The sequence below is a fragment of the Taudactylus pleione genome, unplaced genomic scaffold (genome assembly GCF_031769625.1).
Source record: "Taudactylus pleione unplaced genomic scaffold, aTauple2 ptg000005l, whole genome shotgun sequence".
In the NCBI taxonomy this organism is placed as follows: domain Eukaryota; kingdom Metazoa; phylum Chordata; class Amphibia; order Anura; family Myobatrachidae; genus Taudactylus; species Taudactylus pleione.
Genome location: NW_028284408.1, coordinates 4,524,417 through 4,542,941, shown reverse-complemented (window position 1 = coordinate 4,542,941; position 18,525 = coordinate 4,524,417). Strand labels below are relative to the sequence as shown.

The 18,525-nt window shown below is 40.9% G+C and overlaps 1 protein-coding gene across 6 annotated transcripts in view; it reads right to left on the bottom strand.

Annotated features, from left to right (window-relative positions):
* The window catches only part of DIAPH3 (diaphanous related formin 3), a 786,386-nt gene that overhangs the window by 221,802 nt on the left and 546,059 nt on the right, over nucleotides 1-18,525 (bottom strand). For 5 of the 6 annotated variants that reach the window (XM_088481432.1, XM_088481491.1, XM_088481243.1 and 2 more), the window contains one exon: nucleotides 14,821-14,986. The exons of the other annotated variant lie outside the window; for it this stretch is intronic. In XM_088481432.1, coding sequence (XP_088337558.1) covers nucleotides 14,821-14,986 — 166 coding nt within the window. The remainder of the gene's footprint in view (nucleotides 1-14,820; nucleotides 14,987-18,525) is intronic. 6 annotated transcript variants of the gene reach the window in all.

Below are 18,525 nucleotides of genomic sequence, written 5' to 3'. Positions count from 1 at the left end.
TGCAAAATTTATTGCCAACTAAGAACCTGCAAGAAATCGTTTCTATCATGCTATCATTGTGTAAGATCGATATGCTGCTTTGTACCTGGAGACAAACTTAAATGTATGTTCTGTTTTCATTTTGGTCAGTTTTTTTACGTTGTGTTCTCAATGAAACATAATAATATGCTTAAAACAAATGCTTAGCTATTTTTTAATAACTGTGCCTCCACCCAGAGACATCCAATCCTTAACCTAAAAGTGCTGTGAATCATCCTTGTTTTATTTAACTAAATATCAGACAAAACACTAATTTACAAGTTTGAATCCTAACGAAATGGAAAAAAAATACAAACCCCAAAAATCTACAGTCAAAACAAACAAAAAACCCCAAACAACATGAGTGGTCAATACACTGCAACAACTACTGCTACGTTGGCACAACTGTGATTCTCAATGTCTGTCTTTCACCAGCAGCCAATCACAAGCAGTTATTAACTAGCAATAAAGGTTATATAAAAATAAAGGAACATGTATTTCAGCATACAGGATTCACAAGTCATTATTTTACATTTATAGACACATTGAGCCAGTATATAATAATAATTCCTGAGTCCTCCTGTGTCTTTGTATCTTGATGGTGCATTCAGTATTGTTGCTTGTGAATTCTTTATTCACATAATTCTAACATTACACAGCAAGCATTATGAACTCCAGCAGTGTGTCTGTATTATACTCTTCTCAGTAAATTATGTATGGCACAAATTTATATTAATAGCTGATTTAGGGTGAAGGTGGGAAGGCTATTTTTTTGTGAAGAATGGCAGAGCTCTACTTATATTATTGACGGGGTAGAAATCACTTTGACATCCTCCTCAGAAAAGCTTTTGTGCTAGTATGTTGTGTATATATATATATATATATATATATATATATAATATATATATTATATATATATATATATATATATATTTTTTTTTTCTACAAGTCAGTGAAAATATAACTGAATGTAAAGGTCTGAGAAAGGGGAAAAATATAAATATATCTTCTGCCATGCACTAACATTGTAAAATAATATGGATTGTAAATAATGCTTTTCAAAACTCCAAATAGATTCTCTTATGCCCAGAAGCACTATCATATATTTCCAGAGCGCAGTTTGCAATTTAGAAAGGGACCTGCTAATTGTAAATTTCTTTTTACACTTTGTGTTTGTACACTCAGCAGCAAGGGGCACTGAGGTAATAATATTGAGTTTATAAGTCCTCTTTTATATAAAACCTTATCAGCACAGCAAAAAGCAGGATGACTATTGATAAAGCCATATTTTGTCACCGGGTAAAGCATATTATACGACTTCCTCAGTAATGGATTTCAATGCAATTTATTCCAGATCTGAAACAGGATACCTTGTTAAATTCCCAGACACAAGACTTCCAGTCATACCATGTGCTATGTTAATTTCTCCTCTGAAAACTGGAAGTATAGTTTTCTATTGTAATTATTATAAATGTAATATACCTTCGTTTGCATGTGTATGAACGTGTATTTCAAGTGCTAGATCCAGATGACAAGTTTCTGTGGCTATAGAACTTTGGATTGGAGGGGAAGAAAATTACTGTGAAAATGACTTAAAATCGTGTTTAAAAGGAATCGGTATGATTTACCGCCGGACCCACGCCCGGCGGTTGGAATCCTGACAGCGGCATCCTGGCAGAGGAGGAAATCCCGATCGTCAAAGGTATGTATATACTAACCTATTTCTACCCCCTAACCCTCCCTTAGGGGTGCCTAACCCTAACCTTCCCCCCCCAGTGCCTAAACCTAACCCCACCTTCCCTGTCGCCTAAATTTAAGTCCCCCGGGGGGTGCCTAACCCTAGCCTCCCCCCGAGGGTGCCTAACGCTAACCCCCCTTTCCCCTAACCTAAGCCTAACCTCCCAGGGGGTGCCTAACCCTAAGTCCCCCACGGGACCCCTAAACCTAACCCTCCCCCCCATGGCTATCCGCACTCGGCATCCCTTCGATTGGGATACCAGGCTCCAGACGTATGTCTAATGACAGGCATCGGCATATCGATGCCTGTCTTTAGACCCTTGCCGGGATATGACAGTCGGGAAGCCGGCTGTCGGGATTAGGTCCGCCGGCTTCCCGACTGCATACCGTTTAAAACCATGAGAAAGAATGTTGTGTTCACGGAGTATAACAAAAGGGTGTACACCGTGCTAGTCCTCCCTGTAGAACAGTGGTTCCCAAACTTGGTGCCGTGGTACCCAGGGGTGTAATGGGTTAATGGTGATTTGCCAGTTCAAAATATTTATGGTCAATACGATAAACAAAGCCAGTGCTGGTGGTTGGCAGTTATAAAACATGCGGACAAGCAGAATTGTAACCTTGTCCACCCCCCACACGTACACAATCTAAGGATGACAGGTAAGCACAATTTTATTAATTTAATACTTTTTGCTGAATTTCTCAATAAGCAACTTTTGGCCTAGGGGTGCCATGAAAAAATGCTGATAGTCTAGGGCAGTGGTTCTCAAACTTGGTCCCCAGGACCCCACACAGGTCACGTTTTGCAGGTCTCCCAGCAGGTGCGCACAGGTATAGTCATTACTCACTGACACATTTTAAAAGATCCACAGGTGGAACTAATGATTTCACATGTGATTCTGTGAGGAGACCTGGAAAACATGCACTGTTTGGGGTCCTGAGGACCGAGTTTGAGAACCTGTCGTCTAGGGCACTGTAATTCAAAAAAGTTTGGGGACCATTGCTTTAGAGTAGAAAACGCTTAACTGTCAATGCTATCACAGTCATCTGCTAACCCTGCTGTTGAATACAGTACTCAGAGTCTTCTACTTTTGTGGGTTGCCTCTATAGTAGCAGGTGGCAATAAGCGCCACCCCCATATGATGTTTAACTACACATCCCAGCTTGCCCTGCCAGTTTTGCTATTTGGCCATGCCAAAACTGTTGCAAAGCATGCTGGGATATGTACTGTAGTTTAACAATAGCTGGAGGGCATCTTATTGCCCACCCCTGCTGTAGAGTATTTAACTCACTTAATAGGATTTTCAGCATCAGAAATGGTGCCACAAATTGTATACAGGGATGAGTGAGTAAAGTTAAAAAAAAGGGGTTTTATTATGTAATTGCCGACTTTATTGCATCTTGTCCCTTCTCAAACATAGAACTTTATTAACAGTAACAACACCCTCTATTTAGCAAGAAGTCAGCACTTGCATATCAAAGCTCTTTTTCAAGGCAGGAGAGCTATAATAACTAGTGCTTGTTTATTGTTATGCCATGAAAATAAAGTTTTCTATCTCCACAAGAATATCCTTTGCAGCCCAATGTATGAATAATAAACTAGACAAGGAATGTTTAGTGGAGCGGGGTACATGGAGAAGGGTTGCCCAAGTGGATGAAGATTGAGCAGAATAGACCAAGAGAGATTCAAAGTAAAAGTAACAAACTAAAATTATTGTCACAAAATAAGCAGAGGTTGGTAAAAGCCTTGATATCCAAAAATCCTACTCTTAGTGAAAAGATATGGAAGCGTTCAAGAGGATGCACCTAATGGGTTCTATATGATAAATATGTCATGCTTAATTGCAGACCAAGAACGTGTCAGGTGGAATTGTGTTCTCACAAGAAGCAGATACCAAACAGGTTGCAGAACTCACAGTACAGTGATCGCAAATACGCGCTATAGCGCGTATTTTACCCTATTTTGAGGACTGGGGACTCACTTTTCTAAAATGGGTGGGTCCCTGGGGACTCGCTCCGCTGCAGCCAATCCCCGGCTGCCAATTAAAACTAGTGTATCCTGGTCCGACTGCAGGCTATAAAAAGTGGAGGTGGAGCCATGCAGCAGCAGCAATAGAGGCAGGGGCGTGTAGCTCCTGCTCTGAGCATGGACACTGTCGGAGGGTGCCGCCAGGTGTGATTAGTTGTGGTTCGCTCCCTGCCCCCCGCCACCTCACAGTTACTAATAGACTGCTAGGGACAATTCACTGGCAGAATTGAGATTGATGGTGCGCCGACTGGAGCGGCCCCTTTCACAACACATCTCTGACCAGCGGATCACTGTAGCCTCATGCACAGCCTTACAGCACAGTGGCATAAACCCGCCAACTGATCTCACAGCCAATCTCACGAAGAAGCTTATGATGGAGTGTATCGAGGCTCTCTGCTTGGCACGCCCCCTGTCAGAAGCTTCATTACTGTCTTGAGCCACTGACAGTCTAGCTGAGCTCCAGGTGCTGATAAGGAAAGAGGGTGCTGGCTTAACTTAAGTCACAGACTGACTCTAGCAGACCTCAGACCCCAGGTCCACTCCCCACATATTACGCTACATCCGCGGATGGTGCCGCAAAGCCATCCCCCTGCAGTGATGCGGCTATCCAATGTCACTGCCTCTCTACATATTCTCCCTGCCTTCCTGGAGAATGACGGGTGACGTCACTGGGAGGAGGGGCTTAAGTCTGAAGAACACGGGAGGTGGGGTTCAAGTCCGGAGGCAAGGCTTAAGTCCAGGGGCAGATCTTATGCCAATAGCCTGCTGGGATTGGAAGCCATAGCATTAGCAATAATACCTTGGTGAGGACGGAGGTAGGAGGAGGGGGTGCCTGTATGTGACACTATGCATGCATTTACTGGAAATATATAGACCAGAGGACAACTGACATGATTCAAGTAGTGGAAGCACCAATATAAGTCACCACATGTGACCTGTTTGTGACACCATTCTTTCAGAGGAAAGTCACAAAATTATGCCTGGCTGGTGGCTGTGACACGTCTATAGGAAATTAAATGAGGATCCCAGTATAAAGGTTGGTGGCCTTGATTATTCAATAGGACTATTTGTACCTCAAACTATATTATTTGCAGAATCTTGAATATGAAGGAGATTTTTTTGGAGGACATGGCTCATCTTCACCAGAAAGAAATGTGACTATATCATATTTATCTTTCTTTTAATATACCCTATTGTAGCACCGGTGTGAGGTACAGCCTAATTGTTTATCTTGTTTTATTCCATATAGAGGTGTGGGAAAGGCCTCAAAAGGTTATTCCACCTACGGGTAGTTATTTTTGTGCATTGGGAGTTACCCGCATTTATCATATCTTCTGTTATAAATGTAGGAATTTTTTTTTTGCCTTTCAAATGCTCACATGCCTCCAATTTAATATAGGTGAGGGTGGCGCCGCAACATACCCTTGCCCATGGCACCATGGCTCCTAGCTACATCTCTGCACTGATGAGGTACCATTATGATAATTGTGGAGCAGTTCATGGTCATCCTATCCTATCTTAATAAGTAATCCATTTTGGGAGGTAACTAAAAGTAATATACCAGGAAGTAAAGGGGAAGCACTGTATTTATGCACTGGCTGTTGGCATAGACAGTAGTTATGTATGGACAGTGCTGCCATACTCATGTATTGGTACTGACTACCAGCATAAAGGGAGTGCTGCTATTATGATGTATGGGCATTTGTTGCTGTTACAGGCTGAATCTAGCCACAGAGATAATAGCCGCAGAGACAGATAGGTAGGTAAGTAGGTACATAGATACTTGAGGAGGGAAGGGGAAGGGGGGAGTAGTACCCGCCTGCTCCGGGTACCATGGCTTCACATTACTCCTCTGACTACAGGGACATGATGTGGCTCCCTGACCCAGTGTGAAGATGTCCCCTGCACCCAGCGTATTGCAGAGTGCAGGAGGCTCCAAAAGACTTTGTTCTCTGGCGTGGCTGCACTGACAGGAGGACTCCAGTTACGTCACAGTAGGTTCGGGTTTGGTGCTGTGGGGTTAGCGTGTGGTCTTGTCTGGTGCTGTGGCGGGGCTGATAATATCTTAAAGTACACACAGCTAGATACAAATGAATACTGATTGTATTCAAATTTGCCAACGACTACCCAAATTGAATTAGCATATCAATGACAGAGCTAAACTTTTCTCCACACATGGAGAATACAGGAAGCCACTTAATAGACTCTAGGCCAGTGATTTTCAACCGGTGTGCCACGGCACACTAGTGTGCAGCGAGCGGTTCCTAAGTGTGCCGCGAGAGAGTCGCCACCCGGAGATGCTCCCCCCAGCTTAACTATTGCTGCCCGGAGATGCCCCCCCCCACAGCTTAACTATCACCGCCTGGAGATGCACCCCCCCCCCAGCTTAACTTTTAACTTCATGCCCGGGCAGCGCTGAGCTATTCCGGGTGGCTCAGTCGCTGCCAGGGTCGTACTAATGGAGACGCGGCGGCGTGACATCATAGGTCACGCACGCCACGTCGCTGTCCCGCCTGCACAGTACTGCTCACTGCTGATGAGCAGTAGAGGCAATAAATGTGACAGGCTGCTGCAAGCCTGCACCAACCGCTGCTGAAGGACTGAAGGTGTCAGATCTAGTAAAAGGGCATCGAGGGACAGGGAGCTCCAGGTAGGGGGGCAATGTTTATTATTTGCTGTCTGTGGGGGCCAATGTAATCGTGTTTTTTTTATGTGGGGGCAATATATATTATTTTCTGTCTGAGGGGGATAGTGTGATTTTTTTTTTAATCATTTGTGGGCCAGTGTGTTTTACTTTGCTGTATGGGGGACCAGTGTATTATTTTGCCTTCTGTTGGGGCCAGTGTGATTGTTTTTTTTAATAGGGGCCAATGTGCTTAATTTTGTTTTCTGGGAGGCCAATGAATGTGTTTTTCCCCCGTGGGGACCAATTTGAGTGTTTTTCTCCATGGGGACAGATGGTGTGCCTTGGCAAGTTTAAAATCTTGTTCGGTGTGCCGCGAGTTCAAAAAGGTTGAAAATCACTGCTCTAGGCATTTCCTGTAAATACATATACTAACAGTCAAAAAATATAGAACATCAGTTCTTATTGAAATTTACAGTGTCTAATGTCTCAAAGTGCTCTAAACCTAAAGCATAGAATAAAAACAATTGGAATGGCGCTGCAACATGTTGTGGTAGTTATCTTGGTTGAGATTGCCTGTCACCCTATGCAAGTCACCGATTAGGAACAAAGCAAAAAAGCGGCAGACCATTATGCTTCCTTCTCCGTCTCTGACACTTAGGCAGGCATTCAATTAGCCGTGGGGTAAACCAAAATTCCCGCAGCGCGGGGAAAAGCTATTCATTAAAATAGCCTTTTTCCAGCACCGAAAAATCGTGACTCAAGCACGGAAACACACGGATTCCACGTAAACTGCGGAATCAATGTTTTTTTCCCCGCTTTGGTGGTTTTTATGCAGTATTAACTCACACCTCCATGAGCTGCGAGGTAATGTCCGACTGCGAGGACTCGCTAATTGAATAGGTCTGGCACGGTTCCATAGTATCACAGGGTTAATTTACTAAGCACCAGGAATTTAAAAACAAAACATGGGATGTTTTGCTATTAATATTTATTACCCTCTTAAATTTTGAGCTTAAGCAAATTTCCCCTGCCGCTGAACACAGCTGAAAAGTCACGCTGCACTGACGTTTCATACAAAAACGTTAGCACAGCACAACTTATTGACCGTGTCACATTGCCAGGCGGCGTCAAACTCTGCACTGCTGCAGATCCTTCCCATCTTATAAAAGGCAAGGTACGGTTGCCAGCAGGAATGGGAACAGTTGCCGGGGTACACTGTAGAGCAATGATTTTCAACTCGGGGCAAACTATGCATGATTTTTAAATTGACAAGGCACACCATCCGGTGATAAGGCGTGCTCGCGACCTATGAAAAAATATACATATCTGCTCCCACAAAAAAAACAAATTGGCCTCCACAGGAACAAAACATACAACATTGGCCCCAGAGAAATAACACACACAAACATTGGCCCCAGAGAAATAAAACTCTAACTCCACTGCTCTTTACATCTCCAACCTCATCTCCTTACATACTCCCTCCCGCCCACACCAGTCTGTCAATGACTGTTACCTCTCCTCCACCCTGGTTACTTCATCTCATGCTCGTATCCACGATTTTGCCCGTGCAGCCCCCCTTCACTGGAATGAGCTCTGTTGCTCGATCAGGCTTTCAAAGACCTTGCAGAGTTCCAAACGTGCACTGAAAACCCACCTGTTCATCAAAGCATACCCTTCCACCACATAACAGTGTCACCAGGTTGCTCTCCCTCCTGCCTCAGCCATCTCTAACTTGCCAACTTCCTGCACTAAGGTCCCCTTCTACACACTCATGCCTCATGTCTTCTGCCTGTTTCCCCTCTCTCCTAGATTGTAAGCTCCTAGGAGCAGGGTCCTCCTCCCCACTGTCTCACATACCTCTTTTTAAGCACTTCATTGACAGCCTTCACCTTCCCAGGTGTATTGTGTATGGAGACTTGTGTTGCTATTTGTTACTTGTGCTCTGTTTATATTTTGGTTACTATATTGCAAAGTGATCTTCTGTGTACCCTGTACTGTATGTACGGCGCTGCGGACCACTTGCGGCGCCCTATAAATAAAATGCAATAATAATAATAACAATAATCCCTGACTCTACTCAGCCTGAAGAGTTTGGCCTCGGTGGGAAACCTGGACTACCGTTCCATCTCCTCCTGGACCCCAAGGTAAAACACTGGCGACATGCAGTGATACCAGGCCCCTTAGCTCTCTCATACTCAGAAGAGACCTGCTGCAGAACATTTTGCAAGACAGCGGTCAATCATTCACCTTCTTGCATGCAGTAGAGTGACTGACAAATATCTAATTTAATTAATTTGATGACTGTGATGCATACGGATCAGCAGGCATATTGGTACCATTAAGAGCCCCAGCATGTATTGGCTACTGGCAGGGCTTTCTGGGAGTAGTAGTTTTTCCACAGCTGGGTAGCCGCAGTTGGCTGAAGCTTTTGCTTATTTATAATCCTTCATGAAAATATACTTCCTGCACGCTACCAAAAAAGCCTGAAGTTTGATGTACCAATGTTAAATGGCTGCACAGAGGGTGATTAGTGTTGCATTAAGTGAATTATTTCCTTGGTCTGTGAGGAAATGGGTTTGATGAAATGTCTCGGCAGTGCCATCATTTGAAGAGAATCACGTGTTTTGTAGTTTGATCACTGCCAAAAAGAAAAGATGATGTCTGGCTGGCATAATTGCAACAATGCTTTGCGGAGCCAAAGCAGCGAGCTGCACATCTTTACGCTGAGACTCCTGGGGGCAGAAAAACTAAACAGCATGGAGAATTAGCATTATAATTGTTCATAAACAAAGGAGGATTTTTTTTACGTACTATCATTTATTGCCAGTGTATTATTATTTGAAAGTTGTGTTTTGAATAGTGTTATATGGATCTGAGAGTCTGAGTTTACCATTGACAGTTTGCCAGTGCCAGATTAGCAAAAGGGCAGGCCTGGGCGGTCACTGTGGCATATGTGAATTGAGGTTTCTGTGTGTCATAATGTGAACTTGGGTCATTACAGTGTGTATAACACATTTGTGTTGCTGGGAGCATTACCATTTTATCTGTAGGTGGCCCCACAAACTTTAATCCAGCCCTGTCCCAGCGTCTCAATGGCTGTGTGTCTCAAGTCACTTAGTGGGACAGTATCTGGGCTGTAAAAATATCTGTGCGGTCAGCAAGTGGGGCAGTATCTGGGCCGTAAAAATATATGTGCCTATTTAAGGAATCGCATGAAGCAGAGCACTCTAATATCTAATGTGCCATTGACACTGTAGCATAGCATTTCGCATGCAGATACACCCGCAGTCGTACACAGAATATAGGAATGGCGCATATCATTTTAATCAGCATAAGCTGCTTGTACGTCCTATTCACATTACTTTGCAAATAAGACACATTTGAAGGTGGAAAGTTGTATGAAAAGACGCTTGGTGCTACAGAACCGCATGGCACTCACACGTTATGTTTAATGAGACTTGTAGCACACAGAGGTAAGATATATGTGGGCACATCTGTAGAGAAAAATATACAAAATTTTAATTTTAATTTTGAGTTTAAATCAATATAAGGTAAGCATTTCAACATTTCATTAGTTTTGCTAAGGCCCACACCCGGCTACGTCTTGATGCCACCCGGCTGGCACAATTTTTTGGAGAGAACAGTAGTAAGTACTTAGTAAATAAACCCCACACACTTCATGCATTAAAGTGGGTGAGAGGACCTCTAGGAGCAGTACTTGTATATAGTGTGTGGAGTCTGGGCATAATATGGAATGGAGCACTGATGTCAGGGTGCATGATAAGTATTTAGGGCAAGGGGGTCCCACAGGAAGAGGTAATAAAACAGGTCTGACCAAGCTGAGGCTCTCCAATTGTTGTGTAACTACAAGTCCCAGCATGCTTTACCAGCTGATCAGCGGCATGGTGTGCTGGGACTGCAGTTTCACAACAGCTGGAGAGCCACAGGTAGGTCAGGCCTGTAATAGAACTTTATCAGCAATATGCACAGATTGAACTGATACTTAATACACACACACATATATATATATATATATATATATATATATATATATTAGGGATGTGCAGGCTCGGATAGGTTCGAGTTTGCACGTGGAGTTCGGATTTTTCCCTCCAAAAAAACGGAACTCAGAACGAGGCAAAACGTCATCTTACATGGACGAACATCATCATTCCTGGACAAAAGACCAGGAATGATGATGTTCGTCCATGTAAGATGACGTTTTGCCTCGTTCTGAGTTCCGTTTTTTTGGAGGGAAAAATCCGAACTCCACGTGCAAACTCGAACCTATCCGAGCCTGCACATCCCTAATATATATATATATATATATATATATATATATATATATATATATATATAGACTTGCGAAGGCAGATAATGCTAGTATAGTCACAGATTGAATTATACAATTTGTTTGGCTGTTCCAGAATGCAAAACAACTGTGTTCCTACAATTATTGATGCCGACCATGAAAATTACAGCCTCAACACTTCTGCACCTCCAGAACTTAGAACATGAAACAAGACATTGGTATCCTGTAGTAGGAGTACAGACCCTGAAGAGTGCCAAGAAAGAGAGGTCAGGCGAAGAGGGAGGAAAACACATGGGCAGACATCAACAATCTATAACTGTATAAAAGACCGCAAAAGAGACAAGGGTGCAGATAGAGAAATGATAAAAAAAGGAAGACGTCAGTTTCTCCTTCCTACTTTTATTGATGTCATACAGGCTGGTAAAACTGAAGCAGTGAGTGACATTCGGCTCATATGGTGGGTTTTCCTAGAAGATTTCATGCAACACTTCAGGCGCTGTAACATTATAACAACTGAGCCATGAGTTTGCACTACCATGCTATCACACTGACATGGGATGCATCCAGGATGTCCATAATTGGGTCCATTGAGACCTGCTCGTCTGCTTCTTCAGCATTTTTTTGCAGCTGAGCTTGCAGCAGGTGCCTTGCGGCCAGAGGATGGATCAGTATGCGCCCAGGGGTCGGAGGTCCTGGTGAGTGGCTAATATAGCAGACAAGGAATACCTGCTGTCCAGGAGGCGGAGTCAGGACCTGAGTGTGTCAAAAGTGATCAGTGTCCGCTTACTTATCGTTCACCCAATGAGAAACTTTCCAGCTTTCCCACTACAATCAAACACTTTAATTTTTCCAACTAGTTGGGATGAAGCTTTTTTTGCTGTTTATCTTTCGCTTCCACACACCTGCCTGAAAATCGTTCCAACCAATGAACTAGTTGGCTGGTTGGAACGATATTGTTGTAGTGTTTGGCCAGCTTAACAAGAGACAGTAGCATATGTATTTCACTGACCTGTTGTCCATATTTTGGGTGTTGGAGATTAACACCAAGAATGATTACTATGTTCATGACAAATACCTTTACTCTACATATTGTGTGCAGTTTAATTTCGTGTGCAGTTTAATTTCAAAATATTTTAAGTATATTACTTTAGGAAGGAAAGGATTATATTTACCATTTATTAATGAGTTTATGGGTATATAATTCACTGGTCATTAAATGGTCAAAATAACATATGCTTCAATATTAGCAGACCTAAACCCGTAATAAAATCATAGATTGTGTATAAAATCTGTGTGATACCTGTTACATTATGTATGAGTTAGTGTCGGACCTGGCCAAAGACTTTGACATACTGTAGTTGGCAGGTTTGACAAATTATTGCAATGTTTTGGAACAAGGATTCCCTGAACTTTAATGAATTTCAGTTTGGAGTGTAATTAGTTGAGTGCAGGGTATGAATGTTTTTTGTTTTTTTTTGTTTAAATGTTGTGGTCACATACTTTAGGCAACACAGAAATTTGAGTGCTGTGAATTAAAGTCTAATGATTCAAAATTATATTATCTGAAATGTAAAGCATCGTACAATTCATCATCCAGTGTATTGCAGTGCTTCTATATAGCTAGAGAGAGGCAATTTAAAGATGGGCTGCATAATGCGTCTGATTTGAAGGAAGCCATAGATGAGAGTAGATAGGGAATCCGACCATCACTGCATATCCATCTAAGCCCTGGTTACTGTAGTAGAATGCACGTGTACACACTGTGTATAGTGCACATTAGTATTTATGAAAATTAGGGTTAGCCAAATCACTTTACATGGAGGATCTTAGGCGCATAGGAGCCTGGATCAGTAGCTTTTTTTTATCAGAGAAGACAAAATGCATCACAAGTTTTTGAAGAGAGGAGAGAGCCAAAAGGAGAGAATCTTATGGGGAGCATAGGAAAAGGTATATTACGAAGGGGAGGACATTCAGTTTCATTTAGGTGATGCAATCATTCCATGAAATAAAGAGCCATTTCCAGGACTTGAGGCTAGACTTGATGCAGAGTGGAATGGAGGGGAAATAGTTAGCACGAAACAGGCCATCAATTGATTTAGGAAGCATAACCCATACTATTTGAGAACTACCCCAGTTAAAGAAAAAGTTATGTTCCAAAAACTGTTTAAGGTTTAAAAGTATAAAAAAGTTAATTATTTCAGTCTCTGTTGCATTTATTTTAAAACTAGAAAGAACTGAGAATCAATAAATCTCATTAAATAGATTTTGGAGAGAATTTATGGGGCATAGTATGGTTAGCAGGATATCAACTGCACAAAGCACAATTTAAGGATTCTGAAATACATTTGTATAGACTGTATGTCTGGGTCTGATGTAATTCTACATGCAAAATTCAATGGTAGGGGCAAAAATTAAAGGGGAAATTCACCACAGGAAATGAAAAAGCTGTGCTGGTAGTAAGAAATTGGTGAAAAAACCGGGCAATTATAAATGCCTTGGTTGCACTACCTGTGGCTACCTTGAAACGGGTGACGTCAACTACCTTGCGTTGTGCAACGTGATGACGTCAACACGTGTTTCAGATGGACTCGGGCTTCAGCACACTCGGGGTATTTTAGAAGTGTATTTAGGTAAGTGTTTTTGTACTGTAAATTATTCCTGATGAAAATCTATTAAGAGTGAAACGTTGAATCGTTATTGATGGTCTGAGACCCATTCTTTTTTATTATACTTTTGACGAGTGCTGCCGCCTCTTGTATGCTATATATATATATATATATACACACATATATATATATATATATATATATATATATATATATAGATATACATACACATATACATACATATATTTTTTTTCTTTCATGGCACCCATAAGGAAATTTGCTTTATGAGAATAATAAGACAGATATCAAGCACTTGCTGATAAGATATTAAAGCTTTTATCAAGTGTAGGTATATTTATTCTGCATCTGCTGGAAGGTGGTGTGGGATCTTTAACTAGAAATAAGAAAAACTATCTAATATGAAGAAAAAGTGAACACAGGGAGTCTATAGTTTCTACCTTTCACATCTGAGAGTGCAACATTTTTGTTGCTTTATGGATGTTATGAAGGCAGCAAAAATGTTTTTCAAATTTTTGAGATTTGGGGATGGGAGGGTGCTACATTGTATAATGATGGTGAAAATATTGTAGACCCAAATTTTTTTTTTTACAGGAATATAAAGGGCCTGACCATATGCACTGCGAACGGGGAACAGTATAGATTTCTCACAGTAACACTGTTGGACCCATTCAAGAGATTGGGCAGCTGAGGTGGCCCAAGATCGATGAGAGCTCTTTATGGTGGTAAAGGTGTAAGGACCAGTGATGTGGACATCTCTCTAATAAATATATATATATATATATATATATATATATATATATATATATATATAGAGAGAGAGAGAGAGAGAGAGAGAGAGAGAGAGAGAGAGAGAGAGAGAGAGAGAGAGAGAGAGAGAGAGAGAGAGAGAGAGAGAGAGAGAGAGAGAGAGAGAGAGAGAGAGAGAGAGAGAGAGAGAGAGACACTCACTGAAGGTGATCAGCAGATATTACAAAGTATTACTATATATTCCTTATCTTGTCCATCAGGTATTACATGTTACTGTACTATCACAACAGTGGTAACACTATAATGTTAACATGTATTTGCAGATTCTCCCCAAATAGCTTCCTCTTTCCATGGTATCCCTTCTTATGCTAGTCATGCCGGTGCACTTAGTGACTAGTTATTTCAATACTGGGAAATGGAGGGATGAAAGCCTTTTTAGGAGAAATAAAAAAGGAAAATAATCTAATGATAAAAATGAAAAGTTATTTGAATATACACTATAATGTTTCACTAACAAAAATTTAAATCTAAAAAAAAATGACCGCAATGCCAACCATAAGAAATAGAACATTAATGGATTTAAATATAGACAATGATAGCTCACAGCCTTTAACAAGTACATTTGATCACAAATTTCAAACCAATTTTGTCTCCAGTTGCAGGTACAGTTATAGAGCACTGTAATGATGTGAAATCTAGAAGAGGAAAGCAAAGAAAAGGCACATACCATAAACATTGTCCTGAAGTTGTTCAAATCTGTAAAAAACTCCTCCACAGAAACTTTCTTTGCATCAAGAACATAATACTCCATGGTGCTTCGATAGAGCTTCTCCATATTTTCATACATTCGTGACAGCTTCTTAAACTGCTCTCTTGCACACACTGCAAAACTGTGAATGGATGTTAAGGTTGCTAACAGAAAAAAATAAAACACATTACTAGATAAAATAGCTAAGTGTTTAATTATGACAATTAACTAAATAGCACATATTTAGGCAGCTGTTGAAGAGGGGAAAATACCCTGTACTTTTATATACAAGAAATAGTGCATATCTTTTAAATATCTAGCATATATATATGTGTAAGTCCAGAAGGCAACCGCACACACATCATAGGATTTAAACATTGCCAGGTGCTATGGTCCCATAGAAAATCTAATAGTAAAAATTCAGCGTCCAGAGAAACAGAAAAAAGAACCAGCACACTGTTTTAAATGCAAAGGGATAATTCATTTATATATACAAAAAATACAGCCATATTTGATTATATCCACAGTGCATGTCACACTGAAACAAGCATAAATTAGCAACCAGAAGGAAAGTTCAAAAAGTGCAGAATGGCATAGCAGCCAATACTTATCAATATAGTGGCCTGGTGACAATATGCGGTGTGGTATCAGTGGCCCGACGTCCGTTACGGTGTTACTACACCTTCATCATGGGCACAGTGATTTACTGACAACCAGCTATATTTAAGGGAGAGTGGGCGCCAACTGAAATCAAACAAAGGTTACTCACCTGCGGAGAAGATACCTCCATGCACGTATCTCCAAATAGTTATAAATCATATTGCAAAAAATAAAAATATCCATACGCATATAAACATATCTAAATACTATCAAAGCAACCAATTCAAAATAAATACAATAATTGGCAATAACTAACAAAATGACAATTCTTTCTTCCAAAGAATTCCTCATGTCACCTATTATAAGTGATTATTAAGTCCTGTCATAACAATTTCAATCATGTTATAATGAAGGCACATACACCCAACTCCACTGGTGTAGTCATAACAACATGTAGAATACCAACAAGAGACTATTTAACAGGACAACAGTCCAGATGACAATTTAATGTCCCATCATAGGAAAATGCTGAAAGGATTTTTATTTATTTTTTGCAATATGATTTATAACTATATGGAGTAGTATTGGTAGTTGTTTGTAGATATTATACCTAAGGGTATATCATTCTTTATAGGTTTTGGTTCTTTTTTGTTATCATTGTGTTCAATTTTGGTGGTAGAGTTGGGTGCCAGCTAGACTTTTTAGCAGAAATTTGCTCACTTTGGTGAGACATGCCCCAGATAGACTGGGTCTACTTACTAAGCAGTGTTAGGAGACAGTGAAAAGTGATAAGGTGCCAGCCAATCAGCTCCTAACTGCCATCTCACAGGCTGTATTTGAGAAATTATAGTTGGGAGCTGATTGGCTTGCACCTTATCAGTTTCACTCTGTCTCCTAACACTGCTTAGTAAATAGACAACATAAATTTAAAATCATGTTCAGTGCATTCTTGATATAACGTAGATGGGCCTGTCTCATTAGATTTTCAGTTTCTTTACTAAGGTTTCCCAAGCAATGGTGACGTCACACCACATGTTTGAGACCTGCGCCGACGCTGGTCTCTTGCCGATGACGTCAGCCGCGAGCCATGCTCGCTTCCTTACAGTGTACAGATGTACACTTCCGGGACGTGGCATCACACGTGCATGGAGGTATCTTCTCCGCAGGTGATTAACTTTTGTTTGATTTCAGTTGGCGCCCACTCTCCCTTAAATATAGCTGGTTGTCAGTAAATCACTGTGCCCATGATGGTGTATTAACACCGAAACGGCCGTCGTGCCACTGATACCACACCACATATTGTCACCAGGCCACTATATTGATAAGTATTGGCTGCTATGCCATTCTGCACTTTCCTTCTGGTTGCTAATTTATGCTTGTTTCAGTGTGACATGCACTGTGGATATAATCAAATATGGCTGTATTTTATATATATATATATATATATATATATATATATATATATAAAATTGATCATCCTTTTGCATTTAAAACAGTGTGCTGGTTCTTTTTCCTGTTTCTCTGGAAGCTGAATACTTACACAAACATTATATATATATATATATATATATATATATATATATATATATATATACACACACACACACAGTATATGTGTGTGTAATGCCAGGTCTCTACAGTACCAGTTTGTCTAGACACTACCATTCTGCCTCGCACTTTGAAGGCTATGGGAAAGCACAATTGGATTGTGAAATAGGTATGTCAACAGATGTCAAACCTCAATGTGTTGGATTACACTTTTCCTGTCACAACACATAAGAAAGTGATCGATACAAATGACTGCAGAATGGGGGCTAGTATCTCCTGAAAGGCAGCTCACTGCACCACTGCTGTCCTGCTAGGTTTTATTGGGGGGATAATAATAATTATATATACGACTGTGGTGGTCATTGATGTTGTCTACTAATTAAAAAGTGGCTACTTCCATGTACATAATCACATACACGTACAAAATACAGGCATGCAGACGTCAACTGGATTTGACTTTGGCTGAAGATGAATAAAGTGACTGGCAGCAAAACTTAACAATAACAATTTTTTTTGGGGGGGGAGTGAACAAGTAGCCTTGGCAATATGGAACAAGGTGGTAGTGTCAGGTATCATTTTTGGCTCTAGGAGATGTGAGGCTCTATTGCAAATGTCATTGCAGTTACCAGTATTACATTATGGATTGAGGCAAGCATGAAAGTTCTGTCTTTTAAATGTAATAGTTATCAATAAAAGATTAAACATTCAGCGCTTTTACAAAACACAGCGTAACAACATAAAGTGAAAATTAAAACACTTTTTTTTAATATAAACTCCCGTTTAACTAGAGCATTGAGGGTAACATTACTAAGTGCCATACAAATGGAATGCTGCAGTTATTTTTTTTTTAACACGTGTACTGTGCATTTTCCACAACATTTGAATAACTATCTTTTTTAAATTAAACATCACTTTGTAATTATTGACCTGTCATGATTAAAGTCTGCACTCAAGAAAAAAGTCTACTCTCTTGTGTCAGTATCTATGACAAAACCAAACTTTTTTCTATCATTAACAAAGTGTGAAAAGAGAAACTACATATAATTAATTCTACCTATTGTTGGTTGTATTCATAGGATTGCATGGTGCAAATGCAGCCGTGGCATGGCGTACATGGCGCACACAGCCGCTGCAAATCACATGGTGCGTTGCATGCACACGTTTGCCAAGTAAGCGGCAAAGATGCAAGAGGCGGCTGAGGGGTCTCTTGTTCTGGACCCGTACTTGGAAACTTTGTAAGTGTGTCGTGAGGCCATGAGATCCACCTCTGGCAATCCTCACCTGTCCACTAGGAGCTGGAAGACATCCGGGTGGAGAGCCCATTCTCTGGCATGCATGTCCTGATGACTGAGTAATTCTGCTTCCCAGTTGAGGACTCCTGGAATGAATATTGCCAGAATTGCCCGAAGATGACATTCTGCCCAAGTCAGAATGTTTGCCACTTCACACATGGCTGTTCGACTCTTATGGTTGAGGTAGGCTACCGCGGTCACATTGTCGGACTGGATCTGAACAGGTCTGCAATGAAGAGGGTCT